The sequence below is a fragment of the Xenopus laevis genome, chromosome 2L (genome assembly GCF_017654675.1).
Source record: "Xenopus laevis strain J_2021 chromosome 2L, Xenopus_laevis_v10.1, whole genome shotgun sequence".
Taxonomy (NCBI): domain Eukaryota; kingdom Metazoa; phylum Chordata; class Amphibia; order Anura; family Pipidae; genus Xenopus; species Xenopus laevis.
Window position 1 is genome coordinate 13,251,576 of NC_054373.1, and position 25,895 is coordinate 13,277,470.

Here is a 25,895-nt window from a genome sequence, read left to right on the forward strand (position 1 = left end):
CGTCTGACAATTCCTATCCACAGCAGTAAATGAAAGGAGAATTTCATATATATATATTTCTTGTAAAAACGGTACACAGTTTTTAATTAAAGTATATTGGAGATAGGTTTCTTTTTCAAAAGTAAAAATGGGATTTTATTTTTTTGCCTTTACATTTTAGAATGTTCTGCAAAAAAAAATCGAAATTAAAAAATAGTATCTAAATATTATGGAAGCTGTGTTTTCAATATGAAGATCTCATATATTTGGCTCTGCTCGAAGGGACCATTTTTCCTCTCCCCTTAGGTTCACATTGTAATATAATCCCTCCTCCACGCTTATTTCATTGTGAAGTGATGGATTCTGGAACTTGAAGTCCCTCAGCTTTCCATAGTGGTTGGTGCATAGATTCTCTGGAAAGCAGAGGGACGTCAAGCCCCATAATCGATCAAATCACAATGGTACAAGGTGAAGGAGGGATTTTATTACACTGTAAGCTAAAGGGGTTTGAGCAAATGGTTCATGGTTTGCTTCCATTCTGTGCAATCAGTTATGTCTGTGTAAATATACAGTAACATATTTGTTGTCTTCTGATTTACGTGATTTTTTTTTTTATTATTATTTTTACAAATTCCGTTTGAGGCCAATACAAAATCTCATTAGTACTTTCTGCAGGCGTTTTGTTTTCATCTGCAATGCAAACAGTACACGCATCATGGTCCTATGAAAAAGGCACCACGAGCAGTTTAACCTAGATACAGAATATAATAACCCTGCCAAAAGGATTTATGGAACTATTTATAACAATTAAACTTCTTTTACATCAAAGCCTAAATTGTCTTTTATCACGAATCTGCACGCGCTTATGTGTATATATGAAAAGAATCCTACCAGCTCCTTCCTTTAAATTATAAGCAGATGTATCATAAAGAAGATGAATCTGTCTCTCCATCTTCTCTCAGTTATGTCATATTTGTACTTGTAATGGATTTTTCTAATATATTTTATGGTTTTGCCCCTGCTCTTCATGAAAGGTTAGTATGCACAAAGACTGTGATCCACTCTGCTCTGTGCTGCCTGTACTCTCAGGCAAAATAACAGTAAGTTTGTGGTTTGGATCTGTCCAGAGTCATGTGGACCGGAGTTAGTAGAAAAAAAACTCTTTAAAACTGTCTGTGGGTGGAGTTCTGACAGTCAGGAGACTTTGCTTTCTGAAAGAATGCCTCCTGTCTGTCTGTCTGCCAAGTTCTACCCAGGGGAGTGGACAAGAGTATGGAAAAACTACAGAGAGGAGAGATTCTTAGGCAAAATTTGGTTTATATCCTCCACTTAGTCAAATGTCCTACATCAGAGATCTTTGAGATCCATGGAGCCGGGCACAGCTGCATAGGCTTGTAACATTAGATGAAAACTTTCTGGTCCAGAGAATCAGGCTGTCTCCATGAAAATCCAAACATTTCCTCATATTCAATCTCCTGTCTGTATATAGTAAACTGTAGCATGATTATGAAAAATAATTAGCACTGCTGTTGGCCCCGATTGCTTCAAGGCTTTTCATAGAATATCAGTTTCAGTTTCCTTCCCTAAAACAACTCCGGTCCTTTGGTATAAAAATACCCAGGTATTTCACCCTTAGCTTCAAAGATGTAGGGAGTAACAGTCAAAGTCAATTTTATAAATTACGAGCTTGTCTTAATGCAGGGTAGCAGCATACAGGTACAGACCCAGTCATCCAAAGAGGAATTCAGGTTATTTTAAGCTATGCAATCTAATTATACCTAGGCATTCAGCTTTGCAAATGGCTGCAGAGATATATACTTGAGATAACTCCCATGCAGGTCTAATACAAACAAGTGACTGTGGAGTTTACCTGGGATAACTCTGGCTGCACACACAGGTCTTGTACAGTGACTGCTGACATGTATACCTGGGATAACTCTGGCAAAACACACAGTTAGTGCAGAGATTATCTGGGATAACTCTGGCAACACACAAGTCTCATATAAACAAGTGACTGCAGAGATTACCTGGGATATTGCTTGCTACATGCCAGTTTTACACAAACAAATGACTGCAGATATAACTACCCGGGTTAGCTGGCTACACACAAGTCTTGTACAGACCTGCGGCTACACAATTATGGCAGAGACACATGTGGAGATTCGGGGAGATTAATCTCAATAAATCGCCTCTTCTTTGGGCGACTAATCTCCCTGCAATTAGTAACAATGCGGTAATAGCGGAGCTCACCCTGTGTGTTCCGTCTCCCAACCGACCGCTGCTCTCGCGATATGTCAGTCACTTCCAACCGCGTAAAACATGGACACAAGAACTCGCTGTGGAGCGCTGATCGGAGCATACCAGGAGACAGACTCATATAATATCAATCCAGCTTTATTTCAACGATTAAAATTACATAGATCGGTAGGGTATGTGATTCTCTAATGCGTTTCGTGCCTACTTCCTTGGCACTTCATCGCCGGCGGGGTGGCATTTAGAGCCCTTTGCTTTACGATGTTGCCTCAGGGGGAAACGTCGGAAAAACAAGCGCCATCCTGCCATCGATTTAGATTCTGTGGGGAGATTAGTCGCCCGAAGAAATGCCGATTTGTCGCTGGGCAACAAATCTCCCCCAAACAGCACTGTGTGCCTCTACCCTAAGGGGCATATGTAGACATACATCACCCATAGCAACCAACCAGAACTTTGCTTTTGTTTTATAACATGTAGGTCACTGTTGAAATCTAATTGCTGATTGGTTGATATGAGAAACATCACTGGTGATGTTTGCCTCCAATGTTTATAAATACCGCTTTTTTCACATTTTGATTCTGATCTAAAACCAGATCAAATTCAAAGATGAATTGATTTCATACTGGCATATGTGGCATTGTCTACACAAGCCTCTGGGCTGTGTTAAAGGGGTGGTTCACCTTTAAATTAACTTTCAGTATGTTATAGAATGCCTAATTCTAAGCAACTTTTCAACTGGCCTTTTTTTTTTTTTTTTTTTTTTTTTAAAGGTTTTGAATTATTTGCCTACTTCTGACTCTTTCCAGCTTTCAAATAGGGATGCACCAAATCCACAATTTTAGGATTCGGCCAAATCCAGAATCCTTTGTGAAAGATTTGCCTGAATCCCGAACTGAATCCGAAACTCTAATTTGCATATGTAAATTAGGGGGGAAAAGGGGAAAGAGAACCACATGCTCAGTGTGTTAATACATTTTTAAATTCCATGTTTATGTGATGAAAATTTCACGTGATTTTGTTTATTCGGATCCTCCTAAATAAGGCCGAATCTTTGCCAAATCCCGATTCCTAGATTCGGTGCATCACTACTTTCAAATGAAGGTCACTGACCCCTTCTGAAAACCAAATGCTCTGTAAGGCTACAAATGTATTGTTATTGCTGCTTTTTATTACTCATCTTTCTATTCAGGTCTCTACTATTCATATTCCAGTCTCTTATTCAAATGAATGCATGGTTGCTAGGATTATATGGACCCTAGAAACCTGCTGAAATTGCTAACTGGAGAGCTGCTGAATAAAAATCTAATTAACTAAAAAAACACAAATAATGAAAACCAAATGCAAATTGTCTTAGGATTTCACTCTCTACATCATACTTTATAAGTTTATTTAAAGGTGAACAACCCCTTTAATGTGTTTGAGGGTTTCTTTGTCACACACACAAATATAAAGATACAGCAGTTAAGATCAACACCAATTTATGAACTTGGTTGCAGTAAATATAATGTTAAGCCCCTAAAACATTTTATTTTAAGGCTAAAGATTAATGTGTAATGTAGCCAAAGGCTGTTACTGGTATTATAGATTGTAAAAAAAATGGAGTTTCTCTACATTTCATTTTGGGCCCTGACCCTGTTAACTAGAATCTTAAGTCACATGATAGTTTAAAAAGGATATTCAGCTCAATAATAGCTGATCTGCTGCAGGTTTCCCATTCATGTTAATTGAATTTCTTCCCCCCCCCCTCCGCCTTTTCTTCCCTTTTAAAAAACCATTTAGAAAGCATTTGGCTTCGCAGCGCCGGAATTTGTGTTGCACAGAACCTTTAATAAGGCTCTTTAGCGGCCCAGCCCTTCAGTACAGCAGGCTGGAGCTTAAAATAGCGTGTATGTACGAGACAGGCAACATATGTACACAGCTTGCGTGACTCAATGTGTTTGCATTCAAGTCAACTGTCATGAAATGAAGAGCTAAATTGAGGTCTGGGATTTGCATGCTTGACAAATTAAGGAGCGATCGGCTCTTGTCCTGCCAAAACACCAGCCTTTTGCTATTTCCATTTTTTTCCTTAAACTGCTGGAGATTTTTTTTTCTTTTAAAAAATCCAATGGCATTAAAGCTGGATCCGTTTCTCTGTGCGGTGTGAAATCTGATATACTGCCATACTGTCTCAAGCCACTAGCACGAGAAATGCCAGCGACTCCAGTACCAAACCCTCATAAAAGTTTATGCTTACTTTTATTTAACAAAAAAAAAAAAATTGCAGCAACTGTATATTTACTTTGAAATGCCACAGCTGGTAGCAATGATCCAGTGGCTGCAGAAGGGGTTTGGTTTTGGGATGTACTGTCGGTGGATTAGGGAGAAAAATAGTTAGGGGGTCAGTTATGTCCCCTATGTTTTTAAAAAGGGACAGAGAGGGAATATTAGTTGCTCACAAAGTAGCTTTGGATTCTTTCATCAACAGAATACAAACATTTCAGTGACTGGTGAACTTCCCCTTTACAGTTTAGGTTCCACATGCAACTAAACCGTAAAGGCACTGGGCTGGACCTAGTGTTTACAAGATTGTATTTCACTGAGTAAAAATAGTAATAATCAGAGTTAAAAATAGTATTAATAAGAGGTTAACGTCACACGGCAGTCCTGCTAGGGTGGTAAATACTTGCTGGTAGGATAAGATACATGCTTTGTGTAGCTTTAAGGGGTACAGAACACAGAGGATGAATTTTATGCTTTTGGATGTCTATGCAGTTTGCCTCTCTGTAGAATAGGATTTTATTGTATCCATACAGAATTCATAATTAGTCTGACGGGTAACCTGGAGGTAGATGACATATTTTAAGCCCAAAAAAGTGTAACTTAATCTACGGCCCTTCTTTTCAATATCACCTTGTTAGGTGCTTTATATCCAAAAGTAATTCTGATTTGTCTTCCCCTTTTACATAGGACACCGACAGAAATTAGATGAACAGACAAAACCGGGAAACTTGTCCTTTTCCGAACGACTCAGTGAACTGGAACATTTTCGCCGAACGGCCATGAGGGTCAGCCCGCATCACCCAAATCCCATGCCCAACCCACGTGCCACCCTAAATCATTCCGCAGCTTTTAATCCTCAGCCTCAGGGTCAGATACAAGGTAAGTACTGAACCCCCTCTTTTGTTTATAAACCAGCTCATGTGGGTTTGTGTTTTTTTATAATGAAGAGTATACATAAATACTGTATATATGCAAGATCTTGTCCCAGAGAGCTAACAGTCTAATTTTTTTGTGTCTGAGTGTATAAAGGGACTTTTCTTAGGTCATAAAGTGCTGACCTAGGTGCACTTCAAAGCTGCACTTGGGTGTTGTACATCAGCAGGCCATGAAGGAGACATAGCACTTTATGTGTGTTCTCCATAGCTCTCTTTTCGGCAGCCCACGGCGGAGTTCAAGGAGTTCAACAGCCAAAGGGTCATCAGTTAGGCATTTCCTACTTTGTATAATTAGTGGTCCCCTGCAAAATAGATATATTTCCCCCAGGGCCCTGACATCCACCCTAGGAGTAACTGGCTTTTTCCCACTCCCTTTTCTATGGTAGAACTGATTGCACAGTCACCAAGTCACTCTGCTGAATTTAATTAAATTGAATTAATTTTAAATTACATTTAATGACCACTTTAAAAATGGTTCCCACTGCCGGGAAATTGCCGGTTACTAAACCTTTCTGTTAACAGATTAAAGCGTTTCTTTCATTTAGCATCTGAAACTCCTTTTTTAAATTATGAGTTTGACACACCGAGAAATTATATAGGCAAGTTATGTGCATCTGCTGATATATCTATAGGTTTCTCATCTCTGAAGGCTGTGAAACATTTAGGGAGGGTCCCCTCTATTTGGATGAGGGTTACAAGGTGTGAAGTTGGCTTGTCCCAGTCCCATAGCAATTGGTATCATCTAAGAAATATCTGGTTGGTTGCTATGGGTTACTAGAAGTCGAGCAAACTGTTACCCTATCGGTACAAATAGTCATTCATTCATATCCAAATGATATAAAACGTATTTAATTTTTAATGCATGCCTGTGGTATCCCACTGCTTGTGCCAACTGGCTAGCACAACATTTTGTGCCAGGGAAATGGTATTAGATTTGTGGGAAAAAAATACTGTGCCATTGTGTGTCTAACCTTAGAAAATTGTATACCAGTGCGGTAAATTTTAGTGACAAATACGGTGCCACTCCATTCAAAATTCTTGTTTCAAAACAGAGAAAGTGCTCTGCTGGGAACGATTACTTAACATTTTTTTTGCAATGGTCTGTAAATCTGATCCAGGCTGGATTGGAGCTGCTATATTGATGGCAAAGGAGACGACAGGTGGCAGCTCCCACACACAGTCACACATGCCTGGCATGCCCCACCATATCCGACTTAAATCAAATGGATGTTAAGCCAATGGAGTATTTAGAGGAGAGGGTCTCTGTGTTTGGAGAACATTCCCCACTGACTCTGTAAATTGGGTCTGGCATTTCTTAAAACCCAGGGAAGGAATCAGGTATTGGGGCTTATTATAGCAAATCCCCTCAAATGTAAGCACCCTCTCTATATACAGTATATGTATCATAAACTTAGAGCACACTGGTGTTCTATCAATGGGTGCACCACCTGGTACTCCAGTACTTGTATCTGTACCCATGATAAAAGAGTCTTTATTTGTGAAAACATTTATTAAACCCTCACTATAATTTTGTGGATTAATTGCAACAAAATTACCCTTTAAAGACAAACTAAATCCACTTAGCTAAAATGCCCCCCCCTCAAATCCCACCGGGAATCACCCCTGCCTTGTTTCCACATGCCAGTCAAGGTTTAAAAATGAATCAGTTAATAGTGCTGCTCCAGTAGAATTCTGCACTGAAATCAGTTTCTCAAAAGAGAAAACAGATTTTTTTAATATTTCATTTTGAAATCTGACATGGGGCTAGACATATTGAAAGTTTCCCAGCTGCCCTCAGTCATGTGACATGTGCTCTGATAAACTTCGGTCACTCTTTACTGCTGTACTGCAATTTAGAGTGATATCACCCCAAACCTCCTCCCCCCCCGCAGCCTAACAACAGAATAGTTGGAAAGTAACCAGATAACAGCTCCCTGACACAAGATAACAGCTGCCTGGTAGATCTAAGAACAGTATTCAATAGTAAAATCAGGTCCCACTGAGACACAGTCAGTTACATTGAGTAGGAGAAACAACAGCCTGCCAGAAAGCAGTTCCATCCTAAAGTGCTGGCGATTTCTGAAAGCACATGACCAGGCAAAATGACCTATGATGGCTCCCTTCACACCAATATTAAAACTAAAAAAAAATACACTTGCTGGTTCAGGAATTACATTTTATATTTTAGAGTGAATTATTTGCAGTGTAAACAGTGTAATTTGGAAATAGAAACTACATCTTAAAAATGACATAATCCCTTTAACTTCTTCTCCCTTGCTTCCTGACACCGATCATCAGCCAGGAAAATGTGTAATAGAAGCCAGAACCAGACCCATGGGGTCCATAGGATGGTGTTTATGAGTGTGCGCACAGCTGGTGGTAGGGATTTGGGGCTGTAGTTATGCCTCTGGCACCAGGAAGCTAGGGATCAGAAATGAAACAGGCAAATATGGTGGCAGTCAACCCTGCTGTACTGAGGAGCAAGGCCATTTTGACTCTGAAGATGTGGTGGTTTAAGAGGGGGGACTATGTAGGGGCCTCATGTTGCCATTTAGTATGTATCTATATTAACAGTTCATGAGCAGTATGTTTTCTTTGGACATTTCTACGCTGGTGAGATGTAACCCCTTAAAAATCTGATGAACTAATCAATCTTCCATCATACAAAACAATGTGTAATGTAGTGAGCCATCTGCATGCACTCTAATCAAATTTTACAGTACACATGCACTCCCGCCATAATTCATTAGGTAAGGTCCACCTGCTGGCTTGAGATCATCTAACCAAACACATCCACAGACAAGCAGCGAAGGTGCAGACACACCACATCAAAAAGCTCTGAGGCTGAAAGATTACTCGTTGCGCAGACTGAACATAAATTAGAGAACACAAAAGCCGTTTATCTGCAGACGGGCTCTTTGGCCATGCAAAACTCATGCAAAGTGATAGTTTTCCTTTTTGTACATGAGCCTTTTGTAGTTTCCCAGGTGCAATGATTTTGTCTTTTTGCCCCCGAGGCTTTTACAGTGTTTCTCTTCTAAAAACATCTTTGGGTATCGGAGTTCCTGTGAAGTTCAGAAGCGATGCTCTTGCATTGAAATGCTCACAGCTCGGCAGCTCCTGTTTGGCTGGAATATTAATTGGGGGAGCAGACGCTGATCCCTCCAGTTTGAGAATTGTGCTGTAAAGAAGAGGTTTCTCCATTAAATATTTCTTCCTACATCCTGAGATAGGAGCAGGTTCTAGTGCACACCTAAAGTTTGTTGTGTAGCGTCATAAACAAATTTAAATCAAGTTTTCTTGAAATGATGGACAAGAAGGCCCTCCGAAACTTCAGTCACTAGGGTTGTGATCCCAAAACTCAGGAAACATCAGAAGAGGCCAGCATTGGCCTGGACCCACAAAGTAGTAGAGTCAGATTGTAAAAGGTTAAAAACTTCCATTTTATGACTAAGTGTCCCTGGTAGACACGAAACGCGTCAGGCATTGGGTCTTAGTTATGGAAAATAAAATGTAATGCCTGTGCCACCCTCTTCTGATGTTTCCTGGTGTTTGCTCCCTCTGCTGAAGGTCTGGGGCGTGTGCATAGTAGTAAGCTCATCTGGTGTACTTAATACATTGCATAAACTGGTTCCTAATTCGTATATTCCCAAACTCAAACTGAAGGTTGATAAGGATGAGATTTGGGGTATAAACTTAATTACTATGCTACATATTCTCGGTGATATGGCAGAATGACTGATGCACCAATGGTTTCCTAGAAGATGCATTGATCGGGTATTTTTACATTATCTTGAATATTGTATCAGTTTGGCCTAATACTGAACCAAATTCTCAGGACATTGAATTTTCAGATCTGAGCAAAATCTCCAAAATTTGACACCTTCAGTTACAGAGTATTTTTAAGAAGGGTTCCGATTCAGTTTGGGCAACCAATGAGAATCTTTTCAAAAAGTTCTGAGATTCAGTTGTATTCTTAACTATATTCTGGATTTGATGCATCTCTAATTTTCAAGTTCTTTTTCTTTCCCTCTTATCGATTTCCCTGTCCTGTTATCCAAGTTTCTGTCTTCCCAGGGCTGTACATTTATATAGCCACCCAAAAGCCCATGTTCGTGATGCCGAGTGTCTTCAAAGGCACAGATCTAAAGGGTTAATGTGCCTGTCTGAACTAATTCTTTGTATTTCCCATTTTATATAGTTTCCTTGGACATACAGCCATATATGTGTGTGAGATAACTGGCCCACTATATGTAAAATCTATACAGCAGAATGTAGATTTGTTGTGTTGCCAGCAGCACCATGCCAAGCACCCAAGGGTACCCCACCTACAACTGTCCCTCCTGCTACATTTAACATGAATAACTGGCAGCGAGTCTGTTACTTTTTTCTCCAATCATATTTAGTGATGTATTTAATAAGGTTTATTCTGTGTTGCCAAAGGTCTCTTTGATTATGAAAGTCGGCAGATTTTTTGGGCTCTTGGGGAAGGAACATCAGTCTCTCAGACAAAAGTGTATTCACACATGAAATGCTTAAGGCACCGAGGGGAAAGAGATACAATGGGGTGTTTATCAGAGCGCTGGCAAACAGGCCTGCAGGTAACATGTCTGTACAGCAATGCGAGTGCTTCGAAGACAATAGCGAGTGGCTCTGTACCAACATTTCCCAGTTACAAACCTGCAGTGTGAAAACAAGCTGAATATATGGGCTGTCTCCTCCATAAGGAACACCCAACGTGCAGCCACTAGTATCATTGGCACCTTTTTTTATGGGATCAAATTCACTTTTTAAACCACTGAAAATTTCTAATGAGCATGGGACATTCTTTTTTATATAGTTTATTTTATTTTTGGATTCGCAACCACTTGGAATCCAACACTGAAATGTTCCAAATTATCTTTAATTCAAGATCTGTATATTCATTTTCCCTTTAAAGGTAATCCGATGCCTCGCCCACAGGGCCCATTGCCACTGTTTCACATTCACTGCCAGTTTACACTGCTGTTGGTTAGAATCTGGATGGCTTCCAGGATGATAAATAGTTGGACTGGGAAACAAGCCACCACCTGTTGTTATTAGGATGGAATTTCAGCGCTCCTGGCACTTGAAGGGTTAACGCCCATATTAACCCCTTGGTGGAGCCAGAGGGGGTTTATGCAGGTGCTTGTGAAATCTCAGTGGGAATTTTCAGTGTCTGCCCTCTGTTCCCAGGCCAATGGCCAGTGTTTCTTTACACAGAATAGTCCCTTATAATCTCTTGCTGGCAGAACACTCTCCGAAGTTATGCATCCTCACACATTGCACAGCACAGTAAATCAAATTATACATTTTAATACACAGTACAGGGGAATCTGTTATGTGGAAACCCGTTATCCAGAAAGCTCCGAATTACGGAAAGGCGGTCTCCCATAGGCTCCGTTTTATCCAAACAATACTAATTTTTGAAAAGTGATTTCCCTTTTCTCTGTAATAATATGAAAACAGTAGCTTGTGCTTGATCCAAACTAACATATAATTAATTAATCATTAAAAAAATAAGCCTATTGGGTTTATTTAAAGGGGGCCTGTCATCCCAAAAAAATATTCCAAATCCTATTTTATCACATTAGTCAAGCAAAATTAACGTTAATTAAACTATATAAATGATTTGAATTTTGTTTCCTTCAGCCTGGGAACTCATAATTATACCAAGCAGGCAGGAGCCATTTTGTGGACACTGTTATTAAAACAAGCCTTGTATAATCTCAAAATCTTGTTTGTGCACCAGAATGGGGGACCCGATGTCCATCCCCATGTCCTGGTTACACAATTAAATGGTGAAGAGAGAGGGGGAATGTGGGGAGAGCAGTGACATCTAGGAAGTGCTGAATGGAAAGTGAAAGTAATTGCCTAAGGCATAGAGGAGGAGTAGGCAATATTTGATTGACAGCTGAGATTTTTAAATGAGTTTACAACAGCTATGAATGCTTTAATAACAAAATAATTTGGATTTCATGTTTAATTTGAAAAGGACTTTTATTATACAGCTTTTTATGTCTGGGTGACAGGTCCGCTTTAATGGTTAGTATTGTGCATTGTAGGTAAAAAAAACATGGAGGTTTGCATTTGGCCGATCAGTCAGATACCATAAAAAACCGGCCAGTGTACAGCCACCTCAAGTCAGCAGTTTAATGGTCCTTGTATAGGACCATAACCATGGCCTGCCTGATCGATATCTAGTTCTTGGGCAGGAAGGAAAATTCCATCAGACAAGAAATGTCAACTGCATAGGCCCCTGTTGTGATCTAAATATTAAGCAGGTAGAGAATCCATTATCTGGAAACCGATTATCCAGAAAGCTCCAAATAATGGAAAGGCCGTCTCCCATAGACTCCCATTTTATCCAAATAATTCACATTTTTAAAAATGAATTTCCTTTTTCTCTGTAGTAATAAAGCAGCATCTTGTACTTGATCTCAACTAAGATATAATTAATCCTTATTGGGTTTATTTAATGTTTACATGATTTTCTAGTAAACTTAAGGTATGAAGATCCAAATTCTGTTATCAGAACTGTAATCTGGAAAACCCCAGGTCTCGAACATTCTGGATAACAGGTCCCATGCCTGTACCTATAAACAGTACAGAAATGACTGCACCCTCACAAATCAATGTTTGATAAAAGTAAGCTGCCATCTTTGTTTCCTAGGCTGGCCCACTGCTAAGAGTCACTGACTCAATGCTATCAAATGTCACTACATTTCAGATAGTAAAAGCTATTAAAATAAGTTAGATGGAAGAAGCCTTGTCCTGAACTTACCCTATACCAGTGATCCCCAACCAGTAGCTCACGAGTAACATGTTACTCTCCAAACCCTTGGATGTTGCTCCCAGTGGCCTAAAGCAGGTGTTTCTTTTTGAATTCCAGGCTTGGAGGCAAGTTTTGGTTGTATAAAAATAAGGTTTACTGCCAAACAAAGTCTCAATGTAGGTTGACAATCCACATAGGGGCTACCTAAATGCCAATCACAGCACTTATTTGGCACCCCAAGAACATTTTTCATGCTTGTGTTGCTCCCCAACTCCTTTTACTTCTGAATGTTGCTCACGGGTTCAAAAGGTTGGGAATCCCTGCCCTATACCAATGCATGTAGCTAGTATCAAGGCAGTAATGTAGGTAATAATTTTACATACCAGCATCAGTGGGCGTTCAGTAGTGAGAGTAACCAGTACTAATCTTTTTGACTGGTTGCAATTTTAAAATAAGGCCTCTCCCAAATGCTGCTACGTTGCAGAAAATAAAAGGGCCAGCTCCAGCATGCCCCATGACTCTAACATAAAAGTATCTTACAGATCCTATAGATATATATTTTCTGACATCTTCCAAATCTATTCCCCCAGCAGCTGATGAAGCCCCACGGAAATGCGAGAGGCATTCGGAATATGGTCACATTCTATACCCCCTTCATAGCCCAACATCATGCTTGAGGATTAGTAGAACATTAGTCATTTCAACTGGAGAATTTCTTGCCGGGATTTTCTGCCAGTACATACTAGATATTTATAATTATATATGACTATCACACTCTCTCCGGGGCTCCGAGGATCCTCGCAGAAAAGAGATTTTTTTTTTGTTCCCTGCAATATGACTGCCAAGTGGAAATTCCAGAGCATGTGATAACGCCTTATAAATGACCCATGAAGCGCAGAACAGACGCGCCGTTCAATAGGCTGCCATAATGGATGGAAATATAATCTAAAGATACCATTTGTTCAGTGCTGTTTCCATACAATTAAAAATTCAATGTATTGATTACTGAAAGGGGGGGAGGATGATTTATGCACGAAAAGCAAAAATAATTTTAACACTTAAAGGGAAAATATGCCCTAATGATAATTCCATTTTACATCACAATAACTGTTCAGTAAAATGCATTAGTGTAGGTCTTTCTACTGATCGAACCTGATTTATCTAGATATTTATTTTTATATGAGATGGATCAGCTTGATGTTTCTTTATGTGTATAGAAGTCTATAATCTATCTCTCTTATTTATCTATCTATTGATCTATCTATCCTTTACCGAGCTCTCTCTCTCTATCTATCTATCTGTCTGTCTGTCTGTCTGTCTGTCTGTCTGTCTGTCTGTCTGTCTATCTATCTATCTATCTATCATCATCATCATCTATCTTTTTTTCTTTTCATCTATCAATCTATCTTGCTGTTCTTTACTTAGCTCTCTATCTCTCTCTCTGTCTTTTCCTTTACCGAGCTCTCTATCTATCTATCTATCTATCTATCTATCTATCTATCTATCTATCTATCTATCTATCTATCTATCTCTCTATCCTTTACCTAGCTTTCTATCAGTCTCCTTCTATCTACCTATCTGTCTATCAATCTATCTATCTATCTATCTATCTATCTATCTATCTATCTATCTATCATCTATCTATTTATCTATCTATCTATCTATCTATCTATCTATCTATCTATCTATCTATCTATCTATCTATCTATCATCTATCTATCTATCTCTCTTTCTTTTCATCTATCTATTTGTCTGTCATCATTCTATGATGAAGGCAGATGCAAAGCATTCACAGTTTGTTCCCAAATTCTTCCCGTTAGGTAGCTTTTATGACTTTCTCACATGAAAGTTGGAATATTGACCTTCTAAACAAGTTATTTGGAGAGAATTTGTAATTCCTGTGAAACGCATTCACCTTCTTGTAACCTGCATGCTCATTACTCCCTGTACCCAGGCCAGAAAAAAGCACCAAAATTCTATGATCATCAGTGCCTATAGTCATATTAGCGACAGGCGATGTGAGTCTCCCTAGGGACACATTTCAGCCACATCTCCTACTATAATATAAGCTGCCTGACATAGGTCTGGAAATAGTTAAATCCGGGCTGTTGGCAATGGTTAAATATGAGCAGTGGCTTATTCAATGACATCAAATGTATTTATTAATAGCTAAAGGGCACAGTCCCCACTCCCTGCCATTAAAGCACTGGCAAAAGAAACCCTGCTTACCGTAGCCTTTATCTGTCTCTGTTTACAAAGCAAAATGCTGTTGCAAAATCTAGTGGTGTAACACAACAGCTACAGTGATATCCTGCGGAGTAAAACAAAGTGTGTGTGTATCGCACATGATATAGCCTCCCTGGGATACACTAGTGAGAGAGAGACTGGTACATCTATACTATACTATAACCGGCTGCAGCAAATAAGCCTTATCTGCTAACAACTTACTTCCCCCTGCTGCAATGGAAGGGTATCGGTGTCAGTTAATATAGACAATATTTAATATTTGGGTGTATGATCTTGTGTTTCAGCAGTGAGGTATACAGTAAGGGAGCCATGCTGATGAAGCTTATGGTCTAAATGTTAACGATTAATAGACAGGTGAGATTAATTGTTTTCAAATATTGGAATGGGATCCTTTATCTGAAAACTCGTTATCTAGAAAGCTCCCAATTACAGGAAGGCCATCTCCCATAGACTCTCTCATTTTATTCAAATAGTTTAAGAATTTTAAAATCAGGGTCGGACTGTGTTGGAAATGGCAGCCACAGTGGGCTACGGAGCCCCCACCCACAGTCTGACGAAATTATTTCCTTTTTTTTTTTTTTTTTTGTAATAATTAAACAGTACTTTGTACTTGATCCCAATTAAGATATAATTAATCCTTATTAGAGGCAGAATAATCCTATTGGGTTTAATGAACTTTTAAAAGATTCTTTAGTAGATTAGACTTAAGATATGCTGAGCCAATTTACAAAAAGACTCTTTATCCGGAAAACCCTGAGAACCCCGTCCCATACCTGTACCTTGAATTTAAATACCACGACAAATTTAGAAATACGGTATATTTTTAATTAAAAGGTGGAACACCACCGAAACATAATGAAAGGAAACATACTTTTAAGCAACTTTCTGATATATATTCATTACAAAGATGGAATGGTTTTATTTGTAATTTGTTGCCTGTATGTTTGCTGTGATTTAAAGGGACATAGCGAGGGGGTTCTGTCAGGGTATCAAATTGATCCCAGTCAGAACTGAACCCCTTCAAAGCCACTGGCAGCTGTGACTCCGGCCCCAGCATAAGGCCAGACAGGTGTGTGTGTGACAGGGCAATGGCGACAGGCGCGCAGCTGTGCGGCCTCTGGTCTATTATTGGCACGAACAGCTAACAGCCTCGTCCGAACTCCTGAGCAAGAGGAAGCTGAGGCAGCCAGTCGATTTTCACTCAGCGATGGGGGAGACTTAGTCACGGAACAGAAATTTAGATACAAACGAGACAGTTATTTACTGGAAAATATTTTCTAGGGAGAGGTTTCAGCTTGGGTTTCACAGCAAACTTTTTACTTAAAGTGATACTGATACTAAAAATTTTCTTTTCAGAATATTAATCTACATTAAAAGTTACCTATAGGTCATGTTGATCGTTTTTCGCTTTTGTAAGTAATTGTTACTTGAAGTTACTAAACCTGACTGTTTTGCCAACCTTCCTCCCCCCCCCCCGCACTTAATGGACTTTACCTCCCAGAATCCTTTGCCTTCTCCTGCTGGAGTCATGTGACCTGTATCTGTCAGGCACATAACAATAGGCACAGAGCTTGCATAGAGCTTGTTAAAGCTGGTCTCGCACATCACAAGGTGGTTGACTAGCGCAGCCATTTTCAGACTGGCGTCAGCAGACATGTCACCTCATGTTATTCTTCAGGAGTCACCCTAATTTGTCCTCTCCTGGTCACCCACAGTAACAGCCCAGTCACTGAAATTCAAGTTAACCCTGCCACTGAAAAGGCCGAAATTACCTCAGAAAACAGGCAGTACAGGGAGGGTCGAGACTGAGATCAAATACACAGAGGCCTCGGGTCAGATAAATAGTGACTGTCTGTGGCATTTACAGCAGCCCCTGTGGGATTTGTCAGTATCTATATATTGTCCAATAAATAACCCAACAGCACACCCTGGCCTCTTGTTAAAGGGGAACTATCGCGAAAATGAAATGTAATATAAGCTTCAGCATACTGAAATATGGAGTTTTCTAAATATAATCAATTAAATATTCTGTACTGTTTGTGAAATAACCAAGTTCATCTTCACTATTCCTCTCTCAACATCTGTTTCTCTTTATTTTGTCTTCATTCTGGAGTTGAGTGTCAGATATTCATTGACAATTAGATCCAATATATCTTATAGAGGGGCTCTTTTTGATGTATTAGACCTCACTCTATTAAAATCACCAGACATTGTGTCTCTCTACATGCAGAATTTGTGATATATATATATATATATATATATATATATATATATATATATATATATATATATATATATATATATATATATATATATATATATAAATATATATATTTTTTATTTGTACTGGAATCATTTATGTGAGTGAGCTCTAATACATCTGCTAGGAAAGGAAGCCCCCCTATAAAATATATTGAATAATTCATCTGACACCCAACTGCTGCATGAAGACAGATTTTAAAGAAACAGATGCTGAGAGAGGGATAGTGAAGATAAACTTGATTATTTCAGAAACGATGCAGAATATGTAATTGATTGTATTTAGAAAGTTTCTTATTTCAGTACGATCAAGCTCATTTTCGTGACAGTTTGCCTTTAAGCGATGGTCCAGTGCACAGTAAGAGAGAAAGGCACCCTGCAATATACTAGCAAAACAAAAGTACCGGCACACAGGACACTATGCAAGGGTATTTATTAAAGTATAATGTTTTGGGGGAACACCCCTTCTTCAAACATGAAACTTTACACTTTAATAAATACGCAAGGGTCACCCTGCTCCGGATAGGACCTAGGCCGCGTGGTCCTAGCACCCGGGCGTGCGGTCCTAGCTTCCACCCACACTACCCCCAGCGGGGCGTGGGAGCTACACGTCCCTAGTGCTCCCCATAGAGCGGCTGGGCACATGCCACCCATAAAATCTGCCGTCCTAAAGCCGGGCCTGATTGTGTCCTGTATGCTGGTAATTTTGCTTTGCTAGTATCTATAGATTTCCAGTCTGGCCCTGGCATAGGCAACTTTTTCTTCTCACTTCCCCAGCACCATAACCCGTTCCAAGTATATATACTGTAGCTATTATAAATGGGAACCCTCTCTTAAGCGGTTAATAAAGGTCTTATCTTAAATTTTTCTAGTTCATTAATTTATTATGTGGCAGCTAAATTGAAAAAAAAAAAAACCCTGTATAAGTTAGGGGCTGCCCAGACAAGATAAGGCAAGGAGAAATATGCCTGCTGGCTGCTCCACCCAGACTGAAAGAGGGTTTCCAATAACCCAAACAGGCAAAGTCTGATGGGCGCAGACAGTCTGCAGGCTTGTGCCCAACATGCTGATGGTTGGCTGGTACATCCTCGGCTGATTTATGTGTGTGAGCGCGTGTTAAGCCTTAAATTGTTGAGTCTCTCGCTGGCTGCAGTGCCATCCCTGAATGGTTGGTGCATGTTCTTTGCTCTGGCCGTGCCGTCTCGGCTGGGAATCCCTGCCAGTCTCACACCTGTCTGAGACAATGAGACTCTTGTTAGGAACCTCTCAAGCACAAGTCGTCTCTGATGGGAGAGGTTTTTTTTTTTCACGATTAGGCAACATAACGGAGGCGACTGCCAACATTTAAAGTCCATATTAGTTCTGCTCAGTATTTCTTCCTCTAATTCAAATACTGAGCATGGAATGGTAGAGGGACAGCAGTTTCTTCCTTACAAATTGGTTACCCCCCAACTAAGCTCATAACAGGGCCTGGGATACACTACTGGGCCTTTAACTGTTGTAAAATTATACGTTTAAGCACTTACCAAAATCTATGGGGTATTTGAGTGTTGTAGTTTGGGTATGTTTGCTGTTGTAGTTCAACAAAGAATGAGCACAACAGGCTGAATTATTACAAAGCCATTCTTACTTTTATCATATACAGGTATGGGATCGTTATCCGGAAACCCATTATCCAGAAAGCTCTTAATTACAGAAAGGCTGTCTCCCATAGACTAAGTTTTAATAAAATTTTTTAAAATGATTTCCTTCTTTTCTGTAATAATGAAACAGTACATACAACTAAGATATAATTAATATGTATTGAAGGCAAAACAATCCTGTTTAATGTTTAAACTATTTTTTTTAGTTGACTTAAAGTATGGAGATAAGACCGCTTATCTGGAAAACCCCAGTATTCTGTATATTCTGTATAACAGGTCCCATACCTATACTGTATATATTTTCTGGAGTGGCCACATTCAGGTTCATTTCGGATGCATTGTAACCTGATCGTTGGGCCCACGATTGATTCAGCCCGATATCGGCCACTTTAATGTTGGCATATAGAGGAGATGTTACTGAGAATTATATTTTCTTTCACTCAGCAAAAATGTTATTTTGGGGTTTTCATCCCCTTTAAGTTTAATAATACCACAGTCACGGCATTACTAGATCTCCAGTGTCAGCGATACACTCTCACATTTGCTATCTGGTGGCTCATAAGGTTTAATCTCTGCTGCCAGTAACACTTGCTTAATTTTTATTTCACCTGTTCCTCTGATACATGTTCAGGATCCTTGGCACCAAGCAAACAGACACTTATTATCCCCCCCACTTCCACTAATATATCACAAAGCTTTTCTCTCCGGTTACAGCGGCTCTTGAGTTTTTATATATTGGGTTTCAGTGGTACATATTTATATATGGCTAGAACTAAGGAGACATATAGTTGGTTTAAGGCCAGTAAGTTGGGTGAGAAAACTTTTATACGTAGCATTATCTACTGGGCATTTCTGTTTGTTCTATATCCTTAAGCTAAGGGTTTCTTGGCACCTTCTTGTTACCATACTGTGCTGGTATAACATTTGCAGAGCTTGGGCATTGCTGGTATATACAGTACACTTTGACTGTTTCAGCCATAAGGACCTCTGTTGGATATTGGGCTCTTGGGAGTCTCTATGATCATTTTCCTTTCTTCTTTAACAGGGCAGCCAGACCTATGGTTTTGGAGGTGCCATGACTTTGACCCTTCTTGTTATTCTGTTTCACCATCATTGTCATCAAAACCATTCTTTACATCTTGATTTCAAGACTATGTTGGTCTTCTGACCATTTTGTTGACTTCAGAAACCTTTGAAGACCAATATAGTATTCTTAAAAAGACTTCATCAGTCTGTTCTTTGTCTTCTGCTTTTTGAGTGATGTCCTTTGTTGCCTTGGTCTTGACTCACTTATCCCTTCCCATTCCTAGTCTTTACTCAATGCTGACCCCCCCAACTTACCCCCAAACTCAATCTTTACTTGGATTTAAAGCCTCACCATGAATTGCATTCAGAATAAGATGTATTGATTCCATTTCCATCAGTGCAAGTAACTATTCAACATTAGATATTTAAAGGTTAAGTTAACTTGTAGTATGTAATACTATGGCTAATGTTAACAACTTTTCAACTAACCTTATTTATGTATAGTTTTGGAATTATTTGCCGGCTTCTTCTGACTTTTTCCAGCTTTTAAATGGGGGTCACTGACCCCACCTAAACAACAAATGTTATTGCTACTTTTTATTACTCATCTTTCTATTCAAGCCTTTCCTATTCATATTCCAGATTTTTATTCAAATCAATACATGGTTGCTGGGATAATTTGGACCCTAGCAACCAGACTGCTGAAATTACAAAGTTATTTATCAAAGTTCGAATTTATCTCAATATTTTCTGCTACAAACTCCAATCAAATCCGCTCAGGGTTTTTTACTCTTATTTATTATAACATTTTCCTGCAAATTTGCTATGCCGGAAAAAATTCGATTTCACAAATTTTTTGGACTTTTTCATCCGATTTTCATGATTTTCTCGTAATTTTCACCCGAAAATTCTGAAAACTTCGGGGTATTGCCCAAAACCCAGTGCACATCAAAAAATCTTTGTAATTTCTCCCATTGACAGGTCTGAGGTGCCGGATTTTCAGATCCGAACTTTTCCATAAATTTTTAATAAAGTCTGAAAAATTCGTGATTCTTTAAAAGTCCGATTTTATTTAAAAAATCTCAAATTTTTGTCATTTTTGCATTCGGAGTTTAGTAAATAACCCCCCTTAATGTCTGCCTATATGAGTTATGGCCTCAAAGGTGATTCTCTGTTATGTCTTGGCCTTGACTCACTAATCCCATTCCTACCCTACCTGAGTCTTACTCACTCAGTCTTTACTTGGACTTCAACCCCAGCCATGATTCAGACTAGAAAGTCTTGACCGACCACATCACTGCCTTTAACTTTGCTCCATGATATATATATATATATATATATATATATATATATATATATATATATATATATATATATATATATGGTTTATCTACACAATCACCCTATTCCTTATGGTGCTCATTGCTGGGGCAGTTTATTCCAAGAAACCTTAGCTGCTAAAGTTATTGTGAATTTGTACAAAATTCATGAGTGAGAGATCTTTGTTCCTTGTCGTGCAGCTGTCAATCATTTGCTTTACTTGCGGTTCAACTAAATCCGAACCCCCCCCCCAAAACCTGACCTTAGTCTAAGGCCTTATGTGTTCCTGCCACTGCTGTTTCCCTTTAAAAGGGGATGTGAGCAGTTGCTGTACAAGAAAGTGTTGGATACCGTTGCACGAAATCCGGAAACAGAAACAAGAACAAAGTATTGTAACAGAACATCTTTTGTAAGAGAGAAAAAAAGGAAGTAAATATATTTATCTCAACGGAGTCCAAGCCAGTGAGTGCTCAGGGGAACTTCACCTCATGCTCTTCTGTTTCTTATTTCTTTATTAAACATTTTGCAACATTTTGTTTTTGATTGATTTGACTATGTCCTATGGATCTGTATTCACAGGAGTCTACGCTGGTTATAAACATAGGGGAAACAGGGCTTGATCTCTCTTACCGCGTTGACCAATGATGAACCCTGCTGCCTTGAGGTCCTAGGTTCAAATACCGCCAGGGCATTACCTTTGTTTGTTCTCCCCATGTTATTGTGGGTTTCCACCAGGTACTGTAATTTCCTCCCTCACTCCAACAAAATACAGGCAGGTTAACTGGCTTCCGTTAAAACTTACCCTAGTGTGTGTGAATGTGATAGGGACCTTAGATTGTAAGCTCTGCAGGGGCAGAGGCTGACATATATAGTCGACCTGTAGAGTTTATAGGCAATTGCCCATATGTAATAAAAGCAACTAAATTTGCCCAGGGGCAGTAACCCATAGCAACCAATAAGATGTTTGCTTTTTAACAAGCGACTGGTAAATTCTATCTGCTGGTTGCTATTGGTTACTGCTCCTGGGCCAACTTAGTGCCTTTTATTACATAACAAGATATTTTCTGATTTAGTAAAAAGCGACTGCCCCCTCCCACTGCCCCCATCTCTACCATTTGATTTACCAACAAGTATCCAGTGGCAGACTGGCAAATGTTTTTAAAAAATATATAATTTATTTTCTAAATAGGCAACCAAAGGCCCCACCTAAAGCTGCTGATGCCTTTCTAGAAAATACAGCCCTACTCCGGTAACGCCTGAATGATATGAGCAGTGCAAAACTGCTAATATCACAAAAAATATGTACATTGCAAAAGGGATCAGAAGAGCACTCTGAGCACAAGTCATGTGGGATGCTACATGTCCTATTTAAGTTTTGGGTTTAATAAAGGCAAATAATTCAAAGACCACTGGCAGACTTTGTTATATCATCTCAGTCTATGAAGCATTGCGGTTAATTGTTAGATGAGCCTTAAAGAGTCAGCTTGGAGTTATCCATCAATTCCCGACATCTATCAGCATCACTCGAAAAGTCGGGCTACAACAATACACCTTTTATTTTCTTTCCATGCTTTTCCACAACACCTTGTAGATAGATCTAAGCTGTGCCCCCGGGGAAGATTTCGGGACCGTTTTCCCCCTCTGTGTTCCTGCAAGGTGACCTCATCTGTTGTGCTATGAAGGTTGCATTTGATAAGTCGCTGTCTGTCTCTAAGCTGGTAAAATAACCCAATCCTTTTTTTCTTCTCCCTTCCTTCTCTGTGTGTGTTGAGATGTAAAACAAGCTGGAGTGCTCAAGTTTACATTTATTGGGCAGTGATGTCCCCTGGCCGTGCGCTGTCATTGCCTCCGGATCTTTTCCCACTTTATTGGTTTACAAATCCCTTTCTTCTCGGCACAGAAGGATGAGATCATACACAATAAAATGGGTGTTAGCTTCAAAGACTCCTCTCTCTCTCTCCGCTATAGCATGGACCGGTGCTGCCAACCTGCTTGATTAATCTGTTTCACTTCTAATTAGTGTACGGCCGTCTCTAGCCAAGACCACCGGCGTTCATAGAATTCTGGCTCCCCAACATCTTTTCTTTTCCTTAAACCAAACACCTATTCATGGAACCCAACACCCTCATCAAAGTGAAGAGGATTTAAAGTGTTTATTTGCCATCTATGTTCCCTAATGTCATGCTGTCATCCCAAATTTTCACTTTTTTAATATTGCTCTTTCATTTTTTCACATGCTTCTGTTTAGATATGTTTGTTACATTCAATTATGTTATACAGATAGCTGGAATCTCAGCCATAAAGCAGGACAGGACTGCTGAAATAGAATCTGTGACACTGTGATAGATTCCCCTGTTAGAGAGATAGCTAGAATGTCAGCCATAAAGCAGGACAGAACTGCTGCTTACAATGGGTATGAAATAGAATCTGTGATTCTGTGATAGATTCCCCTGTTAGAGAGATAGCTAGAATGTCAGCCATAAAGCAGGACAGGACTGCTGAAATAGAATCTGTGACACTGTGATAGATTCCCCTGTTAGAGAGATAGCTAGAATGTCAGCCATAAAGCAGGACAGAACTGCTGCTTACAATGGGTATGAAATAGAATCTGTGACACTGTGATAGATTCCCCTGTTAGAGAGATAGCTAGAATGTCAGCCATAAAGCAGGACAGGACTGCTGCTTCCAATTGGGATCATATAGGATATGTGCCATTAGGAGATGTTTGGAAGCCAGTTGTGAGACATTCCAAAGGCTTCTGTTCTGGCAAATTTCCGGCAGACAGACAGACTTGCGACACTGATTGGGACTTGCTAAAATCTTTTTGATCACTTTTATAATTGGAATGAATTATAGGAGTCATTAAATGAAAAGGAAGTGCTTATTCCAAGGTGTGACTTTATATTAAAGTATACCTGTTATATTTGTAATGCTCTTCTAATGAGAGCTGTATGGCTGCAGCGAAGTTGGTTTCCTTGCCCTGTGTAGCCTTCTTACATCAGTCTCTAATAAACTTGTTAAGGTTTCAGAAGTCTAAAGTAATATGAGTAATATGTAAAAGTTTTACATAGGATGTCTGGCCACTGCACTCTGAATGTTCTGTTATAAGGGACATATGTGATATTCCACTCTATAAAAACAGCAAGTTTAGAGACACACAGTATATACAATGAGACATACACAGCATAGACAGAGATACACTGGGGCAAGTTTACTCAAGGGCGAAGTGACTAACGCTGGCGAAAATTCTTTAGCGAAGTAGAATTTTCGCTCTGGCAATTGGACGTAACTACGTAAATTCACTAAGATGCGGATTTTAAGGAACGTTACCGCTTGCGCCAGACTTGCCTTTGCCACCTCAGACCAGGCCAAATGCAATAGAGTAGATAGGACTTCCTCGAAAAAAAATTGAAAATTTTTCTAAGTCCCAAAAAACGCTGACGACTTTTCAGTGGTTCAGGGTGATAGGCTGCAAAGATTGTAATTTTTTTTAGGGTACCCGGCTGCCCCTCTACATTTCCTTACATAAGGCACATAAACTATACACTGGGCTCATGTGTAGGGCAATATAACAACTCGAGTTTATTTTATTAAGGTTCCCTGGACTTGTGTAATGTAATGTATTTGCTGCAACATATACGTCCATTGAAATTTCACTTCCCGTCGTATGCAAAGTAGGCAACGCTAGCGCAACTTCGCTTTGCTTGCTGAATCAACTCTAGCGCAACGTCACCATCGTTCGGCACCCTGGACGCAACTTCGCATTTTAGTGAATAAGAGTTGTCCTGCCGAATTTTTGCCTGGCGAAGTGTGGCGATGTGAGCGAAACCGTCGCTGGCGAATTTGCCACACTGAGAAACAGATACGGAGAAAGAGAGAGATAGAGAGAGAGAGATACAGGGACATATATACAGAGAGAGAGACATATATACACATAGATACTGTATATACACAGAGAGAGAAATACAGAGACAGAGATACAGAAAGAGAAATACAGAGACTGAGATACAGAGAGAGAGATACAGAGACAGAGATACAGAGAGAGAAATACAGGGAGGGAGATATAGAGAGAGAGAAATACAAAGAGAGAGATAGAGAAAGAGAAATACAGGAAGAGAGATACAGAGAAAGAAATACAGAGACAGAGATACAGAAAGAGAAATACAGAGACAGAGATACAGAGAGAGAAATACAGGGAGGGAGATATAGAAAGTGAAATACAGGAAGAGAGATACAGAGAGAGAAATACAGAGACAGAGATACAGAGAGAGAAATACAGAGACAGGGATACAGAGAGGGATAAACATTGACAGAGATACAGAGAAATTGATATACAGAAAGAGAAATACAGAGGGAGATACAGGGAGAGAGAGTGTGACAGTCACTATGATGTGAGCACAGGGGACTGAATGTTCAGAAGGGGAGAGGTGTAAGTCTCACATGAGCAGATTATCGGGGGCACTGCTGTGACACATATGGTGAGTGAACTACAAAGAAGTGTGTTTTGCCCTTGTCTGTTCCATGTGTCGGACACACAGGTTCTGTACATGCAGCCACATGTGCTAACAAAGGTCAGAAAAGGTTAGAACATTAAAGAGAGCATATACTTTATTTATAAGAAGGGGTTAATTCTATTTTATAACCTCTTAAAACACACAGTTGTGTATGTGGGCAAAGTTTTACTGCTGACTCAGACTGAAATACTGCTGCAGGGAGAGCTGACTCATACCTTGTAATGCATGTCTCATACTAGTTACTTCCTCTACATTGTGTCAATAGTCAGAACTAGCAGTGAGAAGGCTGCTGCTTTCAATAGCCATGACAGTTAAATTTAACTTTTAACATCTCTATGGTTCTATGTGCAGCAGCACTATAATAAACAGCACTATAATACAATGGTAGGTTCTCTAATTATTGTCAAATTGAAAGTAATTGACAGAACCGTACGCGTGTGAGTAATTGGGCCGCTTAGTATCTGTTGTTCGTTTCACGTTAGACTGTGAGTAGAAATGTATGGGAGAATCCCTTGCCCAGTCTAACCCACTGATATGTGTTCTTATAGGACCCTTAGGTGCGTCTTTTTATATCACTCTCGCTGCGGCCCTCTGCTGCCATCTTGTGGTGGATGCACCAACTGCAGGAGCACAGTGTGTAAATGTTATTTTGTGTGTAGTCATT

General features: G+C 39.6%; 1 protein-coding gene across 3 annotated transcripts in view; it reads left to right on the forward strand.

Annotated features, from left to right (window-relative positions):
• runx1.L (RUNX family transcription factor 1 L homeolog) overlaps positions 1-25,895 on the forward strand; it is a 159,244-nt gene that overhangs the window by 124,727 nt on the left and 8,622 nt on the right. For 2 of the 3 annotated variants that reach the window (NM_001086497.1, XM_041580854.1), the window contains 1 exon segment: positions 5,182-5,373. In NM_001086497.1, the coding sequence (NP_001079966.1) occupies positions 5,182-5,373 (192 nt within the window). 3 annotated transcript variants of the gene reach the window in all.